The 17,520-nt window shown below is 32.9% G+C and overlaps 1 protein-coding gene across 1 annotated transcript; it reads left to right on the top strand.

Annotated features, from left to right (window-relative positions):
* The first annotated feature begins 1,229 nt into the window (after positions 1-1,229).
* On the top strand, positions 1,230-17,310 carry LRFN5 (leucine rich repeat and fibronectin type III domain containing 5). Its single transcript, XM_060003463.1, has 4 exons — positions 1,230-2,614; positions 5,294-6,006; positions 11,849-11,892; positions 16,932-17,310. The coding sequence occupies exons 1-4, from the start codon at positions 1,230-1,232 to the stop codon at positions 16,947-16,949; spliced, it is 2,160 nt and encodes a 719-aa protein (XP_059859446.1). The 3' UTR covers positions 16,950-17,310.
* The last annotated feature ends 210 nt before the right edge of the window (positions 17,311-17,520 follow it).

Here is a 17,520-nt window from a genome sequence, read left to right as displayed (position 1 = left end):
GTATTTCATATTTTCATCAATTAAACATTTAAGTGATTTTCTGCAGCTGTTTTCCCTTTTGGTGTTTAAAATTACACGTACTTTTTGAGAATTTTAATCATGTATGCGTTAGTATTGTTATTTATTTATTTATTTTTCTGTACGCGGGCCTCTCACCGTTGTGGCCTCTCCCGTTGTGGAGCACAGGCTCCAGACGCGCAAGCTCAGCGGCCGTGGCTCAACGGGCCCAGCCGCCCCGCGGCATGTGGGATCCTCCCGGACCAGGGCGCAAACCTGTGTCCCCTGTATCGGCAGGCGGACTCTCAACCACTGCGCCACCAGGGAAGCCCAGTATTGTTATTTTTGATGATTATTTTCAAGAGCAAATACTTAAGATCAAGATAGAAATGAAACTGTCAAGTTTTTTAAAAATAAATTTGAATAAATACAAGTGCACTAAGTTTTTTTCAGAAAAGGAAAATGGAATATGACATCTTGGACTCACTGTCAAGTATTTTGATGACTGCTTTCCATAAATTATCTTCAAAAATCCACATTATATCACATGAAACATTCTAATAGTTAAGGAGCTCAGAGCATTTGTGGTAAATTTTCAGCCTTTTTTATATTTGAGAACAGGATCCTGTATTTGCAGCTAGGATGTGGAGGTTGTACTATTTTCAAGATAGTTCGTAAAGATGAATAAAATTTAATTAACAATTAATTACTTTCAAGTATCTTGCCACAAGGTTAACAAATACAAATATTGTCTCTTTTTGTTTATGCTCAGACTAGTAAATTGAAATACTTGCAAATCTCTAAATATGTCTAAGCTTTTGAATTTACAAGATGTCTTTTGGAGGTTTAGTGGAAATTTTCCTGAGCTCCCACCCTCCAGTCTGGGCTGAATGTCTCTTTTTTGTGAACCCAGGGAGTGCCCTGGACATATTTCAAAAATAGCACTTAATTGACAGAATTATAATAATCTGTTGACTTCTTTGTTTTCACCAGTTGATTTTAAATCTCATGAGGTCATGAATGGTATATTTTTTTTATCCTAGGGTCTACTACACAGACAATACAGAGTTAATATTTTATATTTGGTTAAATAAGCAAGTGAATAAATTGGTTCTATATTCTAATTTGCATAAAAAAGATTATTTTAGTAGGAATATGAACTTCACTCAAATGACTAGATGCTAACACTATATTTTGTGTCTTCTCTTACAGGCTCTTAAAACTGATCTACAATGGAAAAATTTCTTTTTTATCTGTTTTTCATTGGCATAGCAGTGAAAGCTCAGATCTGTCCAAAGCGTTGTGTCTGTCAGATTTTGTCTCCTAATCTTGCAACCCTTTGTGCCAAGAAAGGGCTTTTGTTTGTGCCACCAAACATTGACAGAAGAACTGTGGAACTGCGTTTGGCAGACAATTTTGTTACAAATATTAAAAGGAAAGATTTTGCCAATATGACCAGCTTGGTGGACCTGACTCTATCCAGGAATACAATAAGTTTTATTACACCTCATGCTTTTGCTGACTTACGGAATCTGAGGGCATTGCATTTGAATAGCAACAGATTGACTAAAATTACAAATGATATGTTCAGTGGGCTTTCCAATCTCCATCATTTGATACTGAACAACAATCAGCTGACTTTAATTTCTTCTACAGCATTTGATGATGTCTTTGCCCTCGAGGAGCTGGATCTGTCCTATAATAATTTAGAAACAATACCATGGGATGCTGTTGAGAAGATGGTTAGCTTGCACACCCTCAGTTTGGATCACAATATGATTGATAACATTCCTAAGGGGACTTTCTCCCACTTGCACAAGATGACTCGGCTAGATGTAACATCAAATAAATTACAGAAGCTACCACCTGACCCTCTCTTTCAGCGAGCTCAGGTCCTAGCAACCTCAGGAATCATAAGCCCATCTACTTTTGCATTAAGTTTTGGTGGAAACCCTTTGCATTGCAACTGTGAATTGCTGTGGTTGAGGCGTCTGTCCAGAGAAGATGACCTGGAGACCTGTGCTTCCCCAGCACTTTTAACTGGCCGCTATTTTTGGTCAATTCCTGAGGAAGAGTTTTTGTGTGAGCCTCCTCTCATTACTCGTCATACACATGAGATGAGAGTCCTGGAGGGTCAGAGGGCAACCCTGAGGTGCAAAGCCAGGGGAGACCCCGAACCTGCAATTCACTGGATTTCTCCTGAAGGGAAGCTTATTTCAAATGCAACAAGATCTCTGGTGTATGATAATGGAACACTTGACATTCTTATAACAACTATTAAGGATACAGGAGCTTTTACCTGCATTGCTTCCAATCCTGCTGGGGAAGCAACACAAATGGTGGATCTTCATATAATTAAGCTCCCTCACTTACTAAACAGTACGAACCATATCCATGAGCCTGATCCTGGTTCTTCAGATATCTCAACTTCTACTAAGTCAGGTTCTAATGCAAGCACTAGTAATGGTGATACTAAAATCAGTCAAGATAAAATTGTGGTGGCAGAAGCAACATCATCTACGGCACTGCTTAAATTTAATTTTCAAAGAAATATCCCGGGAATACGTATGTTTCAAATCCAGTACAATGGTACTTATGATGACACCCTTGTTTACAGGTAAGAAAAATTAAGCAAATTTTTGTACTTGCTGTGCCTCTTAGTGTAGGACTTGATAATCTACTACTGATTTTTTTCAATCAGCAGTGCTACTCTGTGTTGTAATTAAAGTACTCCACTTTTTAAAGTATATAATGTAAGGCTTGTGAAAGGTGAATACATGTGGAGAAATATTTTGAATGCTGTTATTTTCAGAGAGTTCAAATTTATATTTAATATTATGCTTACTTACTTTTTCCCCCTCATCTAAGAGATGTGACTATCAGAGAACAAGATTGATTTATCTTAAAAATTCAAAAACATACCAGAACTTACACATCCACATGAGTGTTCTTTCCTTCAAGGAAGTCACATTGGGAGGCTATACTATTATCCCAATAATGCTGCCATTGCTCAAAGCATTTTTGGAATTATCTTTAGAACCTTCGTCATACTATTTTGAATATCCTCAGTGGTGGCAAATCTTCGTCTTTTGAGGGTGAATTTGAATTTTGGAAACAAGCAAAAGCCATTTGGAGCCAAGTCTTGTGAATAAGGTGGGTGATCAAGATGGGTATTGCCATTTTTGGTCAAAAATAGGATGTAACTATAAAATAATGAGACTGATTTTTTGAGTGATTGAGTTATGTGTGTGTGTGTGTTGTCTCATATACACTGGTTCTTAAGACAGTTCCAAAGAGAAAGTTTATAAGTATTTTGAGCAGTGAAAGTATCAGTGGAGTTAAATGTGTAATCTCTGGGTAAGGATATTTGTGGAGAATTTGCATCTGACTAAAGAATTTCTGGTATGTTTTTCTAAAGTTCAGCCTCATTGATTTATAGTCACATCTTGTCCAATTTTCAGTTGGAAATATACATTTTTACCTCTCCATATAATTTTACTCATGATAGACTATTGTTACTCCTAGGAAATGATGTAAAATCATGGCTTTGAAATATACATGTGTATACGTGTATATATATATATATATATATATGTATATATATATATATACAAATATATATATTTTGCCTTTCAGCTTTTCTGAAATAAGGTAAAATCAGATTTTATATATCCAGATGAATTCTTGAAGATAATTTGATTTTTGCTCATGTATGGAAATGAGAGAAATTTTTTTTAAAAATAAGCTTGGGCTGGTAGGAAAAAACAAAACTGACCTAGCTAACCATGTGACCGATGCTGGGCAAGGTTCTACTTGGCTGAGTTTTAATTTTCTCATCTTTAAAAGGAAGAGATTAGAGTAAATGGTTTCTAATATTCCTCTCATCACTAAATGTATGGGGATGTAGACTGCGATGCGTGTATATTAGCATATAGTAGTTTGCTGTTGTCATACTCAGCTTTTCACTTAGGCTATGGATTATTTAACCCGTTGTCAAAGATGAGCATCTACCCCTACCCCTTACTTTCCTGTAGGTACTAGACATTCTATATACTTTAAACGTTAGCTCTGTAAAATAGGTCAGTTTCTATTTTCCAAATTCCAAGATTTTAATCCTTCCATGACAAGTAAATTCTCTTATGACCCTGAGGAAATTGCTTGAATTCCTGACCTTAATGTTTGTCATGTGTAAAATGGTGATAATGCCTACCTCATAAGTCATTGTAAAAATGAAATCATAATGCATATAAAGTGCTTAGTAATGCCTGGCATTTCTTATGCACTCACTAAATGGTAGTGATCTCAACCACAATACATACTCGAGCCTAAAAGTTTCTTGGTACATTTAGAACACATTATTTAGGTTATATAATAGATTAGCATTGCCAAGTCTTGAAATTTCTAAAACTCTTTCAGAGAAAAAAGAGAGTTTCAAGCCTATTTTCCAAATTAAATCTTAGTCATATATGGTTGCTACTGAGTAGAACAAGGTAGTGAATAGGAGCCACAGAAGACTTTAGTGATACAGTGGATTCAGAGGTGTCTTAAACTCTTATCAAACTTTACAGACTATGTTGTGAAAGTAATTTCATCAGCCCACAATGGGGAGGATAAGGGATTTATGCTCTGGTCAACAGCTTTGCCCTGTTCATGATTCTAGGATAATATTACGCATCAACCTCATTTATAGATAAAAGCATACTGGGAACCAAGTGTTGAAGACATAAGAGAGGGTTGAGATCTGTAAATAAAGTACTTTAATCTTAGTAATTATCTTAGTTCTTAAAGATAGATTTAATGGGTACCATTCCATAGTAGCTTATAACTGATTTGAAAAAGAAATACTCTGAATTTCATTTCCATTCTGGTTTCTAATGTGATTGTCAGTGTTTTCCCTTCCTTCAAATTGGCTTTTAGTCACAGAGGTGTTGTAAGTGCTAAATGGATTTGTTTAGTAGTCAGATAATGTCACAGTCACGCCTTTCAAAAGTAATTTGTCCTAAATGATTTTTTTAGCAGTGGCTTTTATTAGGAATTCTGCTTTGCCAAGCAATGTAATTAGTAAGCTTGTCAAGACATAGTGCAGGCACCATTAATATGATGCAGAATCCAACAATTACTTTTAGCCATTTTAACTGGGTAAATATAAGATTAGATCATTTTCTCATATTTCATATGTTATAAACGTGCTTATCTTAATGAGTACTAAAATGAAACAGAACTAAAGTCATAATGACTGTGTGTGTATCTGTTTTGTTTTGTTTTTAATATTAACACAAATTCCATTGTCCCTCAGAATGATACCTCCTACGAGCAAAACTTTTCTTGTCAACAACCTGGCTGCTGGAACTATGTATGACTTATGTGTCTTGGCAATATATGATGATGGCATTACTTCCCTCACTGCCACAAGAGTCGTGGGTTGCATCCAGTTTACTACGGAAGACGATTATGTGCGGTGCCATTTCATGCAGTCCCAGTTTTTGGGAGGCACCATGATTATTATTATTGGTGGAATCATCGTAGCCTCTGTGCTGGTTTTCATCATCATTCTAATGATCCGGTATAAGGTTTGTAACAATAATGGGCAACACAAGGTCACCAAGGTCAGCAACGTCTGCTCTCAAACTAATGGGGCTCAAATACAAGGCTGCAGTGTGACGCTGCCCCAGTCCATGTCCAAACAAGCTGTGGGACACGAAGAGAATGCCCAGTGTTTTAAAGTTGCCAATGACAATGTGATACAATGTTCAGAAACTTGTTCAAGTCAGGACTCCTCTACCACTACCTCTGCTTTGCCTCCTACCTGGACTTCAAGTACTTCTGTGTCTCAAAAGCAGAAAAGAAAGACTGGCACGAAGCCAAGTACCGAACCACAGAGTGAAGCTGTCACAAATGTTGAGACCCAAAACACTAACAGGAACAACTCAACTGCCTTGCAGTTAGCTAGTCGACCTCCTGATTCTGGCACAGAGGGACCCACATCTAAAAGAGCACATTCAAAGCCAAGTAAGTTTCTCACTTTGCCTGCTGAGAGATCCAGAGCAAGGCACAGGTACTCCCTGAATGGAGAATTAAAGGAATGCTATTATTATATTAACTCACCGAACACATGCGGACTGTTTTCTAAAAGAAGCATGTCTATGAATGCGATGTTAATTCAGTCCAACAGTTCTGATGGGCATAGTGGAAAAGCAACTCTTTCAAATTCTGAGTGGATATTGGAAAGCACTGTGTAACCTATTATTTCTTTTTAATGAAAAAATTATTTTGAGAACTCACATAGGAAATTGGAATTTGAAATCCCAGTCTTATCTCTCTGATTCATGGCTAACAGAGCCATGGCATATAAACCCTCTAGGGTATAGTTACTTCATATATACATGGATGTATATGAAGTAACTTCATATATATCCATGTATATATGAAGGTCATACATATAAAATTGTTTAGGGAAAAAGCATGACAGCAGTGCCTTCCCCATTCTAGGACCAGCTACCAGGTTCTGCAATAGCAGACCACAAAATAAAAGTTGTCATATGAAAAAAAAAGTCTTGCATAAATAATGATATTTCCTCCAGTCTTACAAAGTACCACCTATGGATGATTGGTATTTTTCAATGAGTAGATTGTATATTTTCTTTCAATGACAGTGGTGTTTGTTTTTAGGCAAATATTTTAGAGAACAGCTCTGTGTTGTCATGTTGTTTAAAATAAAATAGTCAAGTATACCCAGACAGTGTTAAAATAAGTACCCTTCTAATCAACATTCTTGGTTCAGGTGCCTTAATGGGTCTAAGATATTTCTCATCTATGACACAGCTTTTTCAGTGGGAAGCAGAAGAAAATGCAATTGATTTTTCATTTGGCAAAAAATGCCAATTCAGTTTTAAGTCACAGGCCAGTTTTAAGTCATATGCATCTGCCTGGGCTTATGAAGGTGTTTTCATTCATTCAGTACACATTTGGTGACCAAATGAGCTTTATATTTTTCTTAATGCAAGTTAAATAGGGAAACAAAAATACAAAACTGCCTTTATCAAAGGAATATTTATTTTTATCACCAAGTTAAATAAAAATCTTCTAATAGAGTTCTTATTACATTTATAAGCAATATAAAGTCATTGCTCATTAACCAGATAGTAGTTTCATTTTTGCCTTCTGCTCTGTAATTCTGAATTTGAATGTTTCTCTCTGAGTAAATGTATTTATTATTTGAACCAAAACTTGTGATGAAATTTAATTAGAAATTATATAGCTTAGTGGGAATATGTCATTTAAAAAAGGATTTTTAATTTAGTCAGACCGTAATATTGCTCCTTGATAATATGACATTCTTGGACAGTCACTGAAATCAAGGTCTATAGAGAAATGTTCTATCTACTTGCTGAAATTTTTTACAATATTATATGGTAACTTAATGGTGTTTAATTAAAGATCAGTAAACAGGACTTTGGGGGTTTTTTGTTATTGTTTTATTTTTGGGGTTTTTTTTTTTGAGAATAAGGTTCATGTGGGAACGTTGCACAAAAAATTTTAGCCATAATATAATAAGATACGGACTTTATGTAAATTACTCCCTGGGAGTAAGTTAAACACACAGTAAAAGTTTAGTAACTCTTTCAGATTACTTGAAATACCATTTAAAACACAGGTGAAGAATGTCCGTTATTGGTTTAATTTCCTCTTGTTGGAAGCATTTATAAAATTTTCAGTTAATTTCAACTTGACCAAGGCACATATTATACATGATTTATCGTAATGACATTCAAAAGTGGATTAGATTAAAGCAGTTAGAGATGACTTTCTGAGCAACTCATGAAAAAATTTGTCTAATGGGCTTTCATTACCTTAGGTGTTTCCTAAATGCCTTTCCTGCCCTGCTTCTTTTTCTGAAGTTTGTCTTTCACATTTCTAAAATATAATCAGCCTTCCTGGTATATAGTTCTTGTAAAGAATAAATGAGATCACATGTGTGGTATTATTTTGTAAAATCAAAGCATTGCTCAAAGTGAAGTGTATTTTCAACACTATGTCTGTAATAATGCTCTAGTCCCAACTAAACATTTTTAATTAACACCAGTTACTTAATTCTTCATGAAGTGCTGATTGACAAAGGCATATTATTTTTCACCTTCCTAGTTTTTACCTGCATGGTATTAAAATATCCTGAATATATAAAAGATTTCAAAACTTAAAGAAATGAATCCCCAAACAAGGAATCTCTGGCACAATGAACATTGTGGTCAAGGGGGCGCTGAAATCACACAGAACAGGCAGCAGCTTAGTGTGTCTACTCCAAGCTACTGATTAACTTATGTTCTATTTTCCAGTTGCCTGGATTTTTAAAAATCAATTTCCTGCTTATGCTTCTAATGAAACTTTAATTAAATATATTTTATTTCTCATAAACATTTAGAACTCATAATATCTAATCATGTGAAATTTTATTCTGTTTGACTAAAGCCATTTAAACCATTTAAATTGTTATTGCTTTTACAAGACTCTTTTTAGGGTGAATTAACCAAATGCTTGAACACTTGTTCTACAGGTGTTAAGAAGGCCTGTGTTCCTATCTTTCAAAAAGTTTATATTTGAACAAAATATGTGAACAAAACTTGGCCTATCAAGAGGGTCAGATGTTATTTGGTGTTGTTGATAAGTATATGAAAAATGTTTTGCTCAGGGCAGTTTCAGTGTGAAGTGGCTGAAAGATAAATCTATGGGAAGGTTGGGGGTGATTAAAGGTGCCTGGTATAATATCCAAAATGCAGTAGTTACTCAGATGAATGAATGAGCAAATGGATAGATGAATAAATAAGTGAATGGAGCCAGGGAAGAAAGCTCAATATTAAGAACTTTGATTAATTAGCACAATGGAGATTTGTGATCCAGATATTATATTACTATAAGCAAGAAATTCTGTCCCTCTTGTTGTTTTTCTTTCTGTCATTTCTTACATTCCTTATTTAACCAACTACATATATGTGATTCAAAGCATATGGTTTTGCTGTTTGTTGTTGCTGACTGTGTATAGGTTGTATATATTGTTTTTGCTTCCTTGTTCTTAATTATTCTTCTTTAATTTTTAGTCATTTTACACTATGGTTTCAGTTTGTTCACTAACAAACTGACAAATAATATATTTACAGATATTTACTCCAAACTTTTTTAAAAATTATATGTATTTCTGTGTTACTTTTTGTTTTGGATAATTGTCCCCCAATTTGAAAATGTCAAACTATTATTAAAGTAGGTCTTTTTAAAGAAAAGTATATATAATAGATAAGTTCCATAAAGGAATAGTGAAGCATCTGAAGTAGGCTCAAAATCCTAAGAAGTAATGAAGTTTGGTTTGATGAATATTATTTATTTTTAGTTTACAAATAGATTAGCCCAGAGGTACATTAAATACAATCATTTAAATTAGATACAATAACACCTTTGCTGAGAACAACACATTTTCTACATTTTTTTTCTAACCATTAAATGTATTAGTTAAGTTGAGGTCACAGTAAGCTTTTTTATGCTTTTAGACAGTTGATTTTAGCTACTTTGCAGATATAGTTCACTAAAAAAGTTTTAGAATATAAGTTTTTGAGCTATTGTAAGCCACCTATAGACATAACAAGTTTACTACCTGAATGATACATACTTTCTCCACAAGAATTTAAAGAATTTTTTTAAATTATATGTCTTCCATTGTCTACAGGAATCTTCTTTATTTCATGAAGTATTTTCTGCTTTGCCTTAAAGCACTCAAAAAGTACTTCCAAACTAAATTTTAACTATTTTATTTGCTTATATTACTGTAAGGAAATTAATATTCATTTATAAAACTAAAAAATTAATAAAACAATTATCACAAAGTTCACATCAATAGCCTTTTACTTCCTAAATTTTAGTATTTCCCCCTCTGTTTATTCATAATAATAAAGTTAAAAACAATCATTAAAATGCCAGTAGTTTAAAAAATTTCAAAAACATAAAGCATCTTCTTGTACAAGAATTGTGAAAGTAAATGGGGTGTTTCTTCCAAAGAAGACTTCAGATACGAGCCCGTTTTCTTCTCGGTGTGGCAGAATTCCAACTACATTTTATAATGATAAGCAAGCAGTGTTCATTTATTTTAGACAGAATGAAGACTATGTACCCCCTTTCCCTTGCTCAGCCTTCCCTTGAGTCTCAGGAAGAGTCGAATCTTTCCACTTCAACAGCATATGTGGAAGCTTCTGTGTGTGAGTGTGTGTAATGTGTTTTGGGGAAAGGACTTCAGCCCAGAGGTGGATTGGATGGGAATAGGATTTTTCTTATCTTCCTCCATTGGTAATAAAACACTAATAATCATAATGACAATTTACCTTATAGTGTTTGTGTGTTCAGTGTTAGTTGAGGTAAATTTATGGATAAAAAATATATCACTTTTAAAATTTCATAGAGGAGAGAGAAAATAACCAAAATTAATGACTGGAATTTTAAATATAATTGTTTCAGAGCTCTGTCTTTCATATTACTCAGTCCTTTCCCTCCCATGCTAGATAAATACATGCTGGGATTACAAATACAATTAGTTTTGTCAGGTTTGGGATAGGTTGTTTGTTTGTTCGTTTTTTGCAACAGAAACCATCCTTTTAGCAGTACAGAATAAAGAATGGTAAACATATTACTGAGATCGAGTCATCCTAATCGTGGTGTTATCTGAAGGGGGACATAGAAAGTAACAGTTTGTAACTGGGAGTATATTAAAGTATGAAATTACCTCTTTAAGGTAATATTAATGCATCTGCAATTTCATCAAATATCATAAATATTCAATATAAAATAATCAGTGTACCACTGTCTTCTGATTTTTTCAGCTATTTCAAAGTCAAAATTTAGGATCTAAAGTTACCATCAACGTGAAGGGACTTATGGAATATACTATGTGGGCTCTACCATAATGTAATTGCCTAATTTTTTTTTTTTCTGTATAATGTGAACATGTCTTGTTATTGCTTTCATGTAAAACCTAATCTCCAGAGGTCATTGTAAATTTATATGAATATTTATGCTGGAGGTTTTATCAAAAAGTATTTTGTACTGTTCTCATCACACTCACCTGTGAACCCTTAGAATGACATTTTCCTGAGACACCTAATTTTTTCTTATAATTGTGTCCCTTCTTAATGACTAGAGTATTTGCTTTAAAATAGGACATTTGGGAGGAAATAGAATGTGTACTGTACAGGGCTATTTAATGATATTAAACATTTATAGCCAATTGGAATATACATATGAACATTTGAAGGCAGAATGTTTGCATTTAGAACATTACTGTTTTATATAGGGATAAACTGGTATTCAGCAAAACATGCTATTATTATCTTGGGGGTTATTGAATAATGGTTTATATTGCAAATTATTATTTTATACTTTGCGTGGTGAATATGGTAAAACTACATTTCCTGCTTTGGATTGTTTTTCCTTGATGTATCTTTCCATGTTAATCATATGCAACTCTGTGGTCGAAATGTTAACTTTGAGTAAGGAAAATGAATAGAAGCCTGATTCTCTTATTGAACTCTTGCAGGAAACGTGCATTCCGTATTGATAACTACTCATTTTAGTAACTAGAACAATATTTTTAAAAATTCTGCATTTAGAATATTATGTATCGGGAAATAGCCATAGAGAACTATGAAGTATTATAAAATCAATTGCAATTAACCCAATAACTGGTAAGTTGTTATCCAAAAAAATGTGCAGATAACTCTTTGTTAAGATGAATCTTATCAAGGTTTCAGTGAGAAGTATTTTAAGGTCTGTTTCATAAAAAATGAATTGTTCATGACACTGAAAATTTTATTCCCAGATGCTTTGCCGACTAATGTTGACCAGACTGTCCAGGAGACACAGGTGAGATTCTTGTTACCTGTCACATGCTTTGGCACTTAAGTGGGTATATTCTTTTATAAATGAATTTTTAATTTTTATTTTGCTAGTTTATGTAACTTGTTGAAATTTTCCATTAAAACTTACTCAATGCTCAGTGGTAAACAGTGAAGTTCAGTTTGGTTAAGTGAATTTCCAGTTCCTAAATTTAGACATATTTCTGGTTAACCAAATATTTCTGATTCACATTGTAAGAATAAAGGGAATACTAGTGTAACTTTGGAGTCACATTTGTAGTCACGCATGATATCATATGTATTTTTACAAATATTTCCCAACGTGAAGACAGTAGCTTGATAAGAATATATTCACTCCTATCCTTGAGCTCCACATTCTAATAGAAGCTGAGGTAATATATTAGGCCTCACCGAAAGTGGATGAACAGAAGTGTTTCATGTATATGAAATGAATGAAGCCGCTATAAAATGGAACAAAAGACAACACATGAAATGTTCATGGTATTCCTTTTGTCAACAACCAATTACTCTTCTTGGTTTTCTTTTCTTTCTTTCTTTTTTAAGTTTCAAATGAGTATTTGATTCCTGCATTTTAATTGGATCAGAAAGTGTGTTTCCAGAGCAGAATGACACTTTAGCAATCTGTTCAAACATCTGGATGCATCAGCCATTTGCTTAAGATTTGGCACAGAAAAAATATTCTGCTTTTAAAGGTTCTTAGAAAAAGCCATTGATTTATTTGTTGATAGTAAAAATAAGGGTCTTTTTTTTTTTTAACCATTTCTTATTTAAAAGATAACAATAACTTGGACCATCGTTCTGGGTTTCCCCTAAAGAATTCTATCCCCAAATCAAACAAAATGTTTTTCATCATTTCTTTACTGAATTTAGGGTCCCATTCTTATGTTGCAAAAAAACAAACAGATGGCTCACTAGAAACAATCAATAGCACAGAGTCGGGCACGTACTTGATGTTAATAGAATTGAACGGACCTGCACGAAGGTGCCTTTTTTCTCTACCACCTTCCCTTTCTTTCTCTCCCTCTCTCCCTTTCTTTCTTCTTCCTTTCTTCCCTCCCTGTCTCCCTCTGTCTTTGATTTGAAAACGTTAATTTATCATATAACTTTGGACACCTGGATGTTCTGAAAGAGAATATCCTTAGAAAGGAATTAAAAAGTCAAGCTTCCCCTATCAGAAGCATGATCCAGAATGGTTCTAAATGTTCTATCAAGATTTGGAAGCAGGAGAATCAATCTGATCATCTTTCAATTACCAATTAAAGCAATTCTCCAAGTATTCATATTTTGTGGGGCATGTTACATATTATTGTGTTTATTTCCTTATTTTACCACAGTGTTAGAAGTCAAGTTTAGAGAAAAGTAATCTCCTTGGGAGTTTGTGTGCTACTTGAGATAGCAAAAGGTTTGCCAATGTGATAAGTACATAAGATTTCTAATAGCAATTTTTCTTTGTCCCAAAGTAATTAGTATTAGAGAACTTTGGAAAATATAGCTTAAAATAAAAAAATAAATGTAAATATGTCATAACCCACCACCCAGATACGAATACTAATAATTTGGTGCATAATCTTTCAGTGATTTGTCGTTTCTGTATGTAGTAAATTCATGTGTACATATGTATGTTTGTATTAGATTTCATAGTGAATGTGCATATGTAGAATATGTCACCTGTTTTTAAAATTTTATGCTGAGTCTTTATTGAGTTCCTTTTTTGAAACATTATGTCATAATGTCATAGCAACTTTCCCTCCATGCTTTGGCTATTTTTTTTTTTCTTTCTACAAGCATTAGCTAGAAAAATAAATCCACAGGCAAAGAAGAATGTTAACAAAATTTAGTGGTAATACATCATTTACTCATTAGCCAATTTCTTGCTACATTTCTGTTATCAGATTTAAGTCACCATATGACTTCAGTGCAACTATTCTTGTTATTTGATAAATGATTTCTGCAATAGCAGGCTTATCATTTCTACAACTGTCAACACAACCAAACAGTAATGTCCCTTTGAAGAGACTGTGACCTGTGTGCTAGTCTTCTCATGGCTTTTCACACTGTCAGCAGTACCTTACCTTGTGAATGAAGTGAGGTAGAGAGCTGTCAGAGGTTCCTTGTGCTCACAGCTTCTTATTTTTTTGGTGGGGAGGTGGTAGTGGGATAAGGAGGATTATACAATTTTAGTTTAAGTTTATATTCCCTGTAGGATGGTAACACACATGTCTTTTTCCACCCAGTGGCAAAATATATTTTCCAAACATTTGGACATTGCCCATTGCCTTATATGGAGATCAAAATGTTCCTTATGTATATACACAATAAAATAAGCAAAAAAACTTAAAACACATTTTTAATATATTAAAAAAAATGTTTCCTAGGTGACAGTAGTAGTTCTTTTAGACAAACTATTAATATATAAGTGAATAAAGAGTTAGTGTTGATTAGAAATAAACAGCAATATTAAAACAACTATGGGAAAACACAGTTTGGAAATCGTATGAACTAAAAGCTGAGCAGCAAAACAAATGTGTGTATATGATTCAGATATGTTTCCAATGTTTTCTGTACAAACAAGAATGGCCAATATAAAATATTTGGCTCTGTAGGGTTTCTTCCACCTATGATATTACCTTCAAGTAAATTTAAAAAAATATAAGAGTAATAGAATAGACATTGTAAATAAAAATAATAATGAGTAATAGAATAGACATTGTAGAACACATTTAACTATTTTTATAATAATTAAAGCATACTTTTTGACGTATTTATTTGAACATTACAGAAAATCAGAAAAAAAATATATAGAACCCTAGTGTCAGCAATGACCTTTAGAAATCATTTCCTTCTTTTTAGATATCCTAACTATAAAGATAAAAAATCTCTCATGGGTCTTAATTACATTCAGAGTAAGAGCAATAACAATTTCCCAGATCCATTCAATGTCGGCGTATATTTTTCTTCCTCTAATGTTGACGTAGCTTTAATTTCTCCTTTTATTTGTAGTACCATTGATAAGATTGTGCAGTGTTTTGCATGGTACCCTTTCACTGTCAAATGAGGACCATTGACAAAACATCCTGAACCTACCACAAATTCATTATTTTTAGTTCTTATAACATTTTAGCATAGTTATTATAGTCTATCTTGTTTTTTCTTTGTGATGCTCTTGTAATTTTGTGTTCCACATTTAGATCTTTATGGAATCATTATGCTTGTTTATTGATAAGTAAAAAGTGTTATTTTGAATCTTACGTATAAAATTTTTATTCAACTTCATATTACATCATCGTTTCAATAATGGCAGATTCGGGGCAGACAAATTCACACCATTGTTCCCAAAACCGATTGCTATTTCCTAATCTTAAAAATAACAAGTTTTTTATAAACCATAATCCCACAGTTTGTTAATGTTATTATGTAATGTGAAATTGAACCAAAAACTCTTTAAACTATGTCATAGTTATTCTATGTTATAGAATCATTAACTTGATATTAAAAGAAAGTTTGTTATTCTGGAATGATTTATTATTTCCAAAGTCAAACTAATTATACTGTCCACAATATTTTTCTTCTAGGTATATTTAGTCTTTTCTATATTACTACTTCCTGAAATGAAATTTGGTGTAGTACAATCATTTTTTTTAATCAAAGGGAACATATTACTGGATATACAAAAATAAATAAAAATCTTGTTGATAACCAATTTCACCAAAATAAGCTGTGCTGTGAATCCAATAGCGAGGAATTTAGCTATTTCCCATTGTAGTTTAAAGTGATTTTTGTAATGTTTTCCTTAGAATGAATATTCCAGGTAAAGTATGCTAGTGATGTCTATATTTCAGTAGTTTCCAAGTAATTATTTTTTAAAAATCAGATACACATCCATTATCTATTAACAATCTTCAAACATCCAGTAATTCTTTGTTCAGTAATTCTCAAAAATTATCGTTTATCTCAAAAATAACTTCACTTATTCCGATTAACTATTTTGAAATATTTTCTTAAGTAAAATATCTCTATAGTATTTTGCCTACCCTTACCACACAAAATTATCCAAATAGGTCCTATATCAACACTTTGATGTAGAATATTTGAAGTTAAGAAGCTATTTTTCATCCTTCATTTGTTCCATGCATTTTATAACCCTCAAATTGTAAACATGTAGTTGTTCTTGAATGGAAAGGAGAAAAATTACTTCTATTTCATATTATGCAATTGTATATTTCTCAAAAATTATTTTCTATCTTATTGAAGTATAGAATTTATACACATATTTGAAAGTCATGAGTACTGAGAACCCATGTTAGAGAAAAAACATTTTCACAGTTTGTTATTTAAATATTTTAAAATTGTTTTTTATATGATTTTCTTTCAAAATCATGTTAACTATGAAATGCCTTTGCTTGTGAGTTATTGTCAGTTTTCACATTTATTTTATTTGTTCTGTGGGTGAAGAACTAATTAATGTAGATGAATTTATTGTCTTCACTATCAGTAAATGTATAATTAAACTTTATAAAACCTTAATATAATACAAAGCTTCCAAAAGAATATATTAAAAAAGTAGAGATCACATAGGTTTTAGGTATGATGAACAAATTTGATCTAAAATGTTCATATTTAAAAAGCCAATGTGAATATTTGTTAAAGCCTGAATAGCATGCATTAATGAATAAAGTAACTTTTTTTCTCTTAATTTGAGAATATAAATGTGAAAATCAAAGCAAGGAAAAATGCCATTCCTCAATTTGGCTCTGACTTGCATAACTATTTAGTCTTAAAACATTTAGATTCCTTTCTAAAATGAGATTTTTTTAATATATTCAATAATTTGAAATTACCAGGGAACATTTTAAGTGCTGATGTGCATGTCTAAATAGTATCCAGAAATATATCTAGTATTTTGTGGCAATAAGCTCCTACCTGGGTGCTTACAGTTCAGTAACTTCTAGATTGCTAGCCCAGTGATCTTATTAGCTGTGTGTTTTCTTTCTTCTTTTTTTTCTTTTTCTTTTTCTTTCATTTCAGAGGCCGGAGTTAATCTGAAGAGCACCACTTCTCTCTCTCCTGAAAAAACTTGCCACTGATATTTTTACCAGACAAAATTTAAAACTGTTTCAATTCACAAAGGCTAATTGTTGAACTGGTGTCGTAGAAGAAATTGTCCACAGGAGCTGAAGCAGAAGTCTCTGATGACGCGGAACTGGCTCTATCAGACCATGGTTAATCCCCTTTTAAAACCAAAATTTTTTTTCTTCTGACCTACAAGTATTTTCTTTTAAAGAAGGAAAGAAAAAAGCCTACATTGGCATCGAGTTCTGTATCAATCCATGTTACATTGCCATCCATGATTTAAGGCTGTAGAATCTTGAATAATCTATATCACTTTAACAAATAAATGTTTTACTATGACAGAATTTGCACATTGCCTGATTTGTGGAAACCTCAGTTGCTTCAAGTGTGAATGGTGAAGTGATGATTGTAGGAGCTAATAATATTATTTTACATCTATGTAGTACAAAAACCTTATGGGATCACAAATTGCTTTATAATATTGGAACTAGTTCTTCCATGACTGAAGTGCACCCACTTCTACCACTTCTATGGGAGAGCAGTA

Source organism: Delphinus delphis, chromosome 2, assembly GCF_949987515.2.
Source record: "Delphinus delphis chromosome 2, mDelDel1.2, whole genome shotgun sequence".
NCBI lineage: Eukaryota > Metazoa > Chordata > Mammalia > Artiodactyla > Delphinidae > Delphinus > Delphinus delphis.
Note: the sequence above shows the minus strand (reverse complement) of the source record. Positions and strands in the feature narration are given on the sequence as shown.

What these genes read in the sequence shown, in the direction of transcription:
- LRFN5 (XM_060003463.1), top strand. Translation starts at nt 1,230, where the DNA reads ATGGAAAAATTTCTTTTTTATCTGTTTTTCATTGGCATAGCAGTGAAA. An exon ending in GATGACACCCTTGTTTACAG is followed by an intron (nt 2,615 to 5,293) that starts GTAAGAAAAATT and finishes ATTGTCCCTCAG; the next exon opens with AATGATACCTCCTACGAGCA. An exon ending in AAGAGCACATTCAAAGCCAA is followed by an intron (nt 6,007 to 11,848) that starts GTAAGTTTCTCA and finishes TTTTATTCCCAG; the next exon opens with ATGCTTTGCCGACTAATGTT.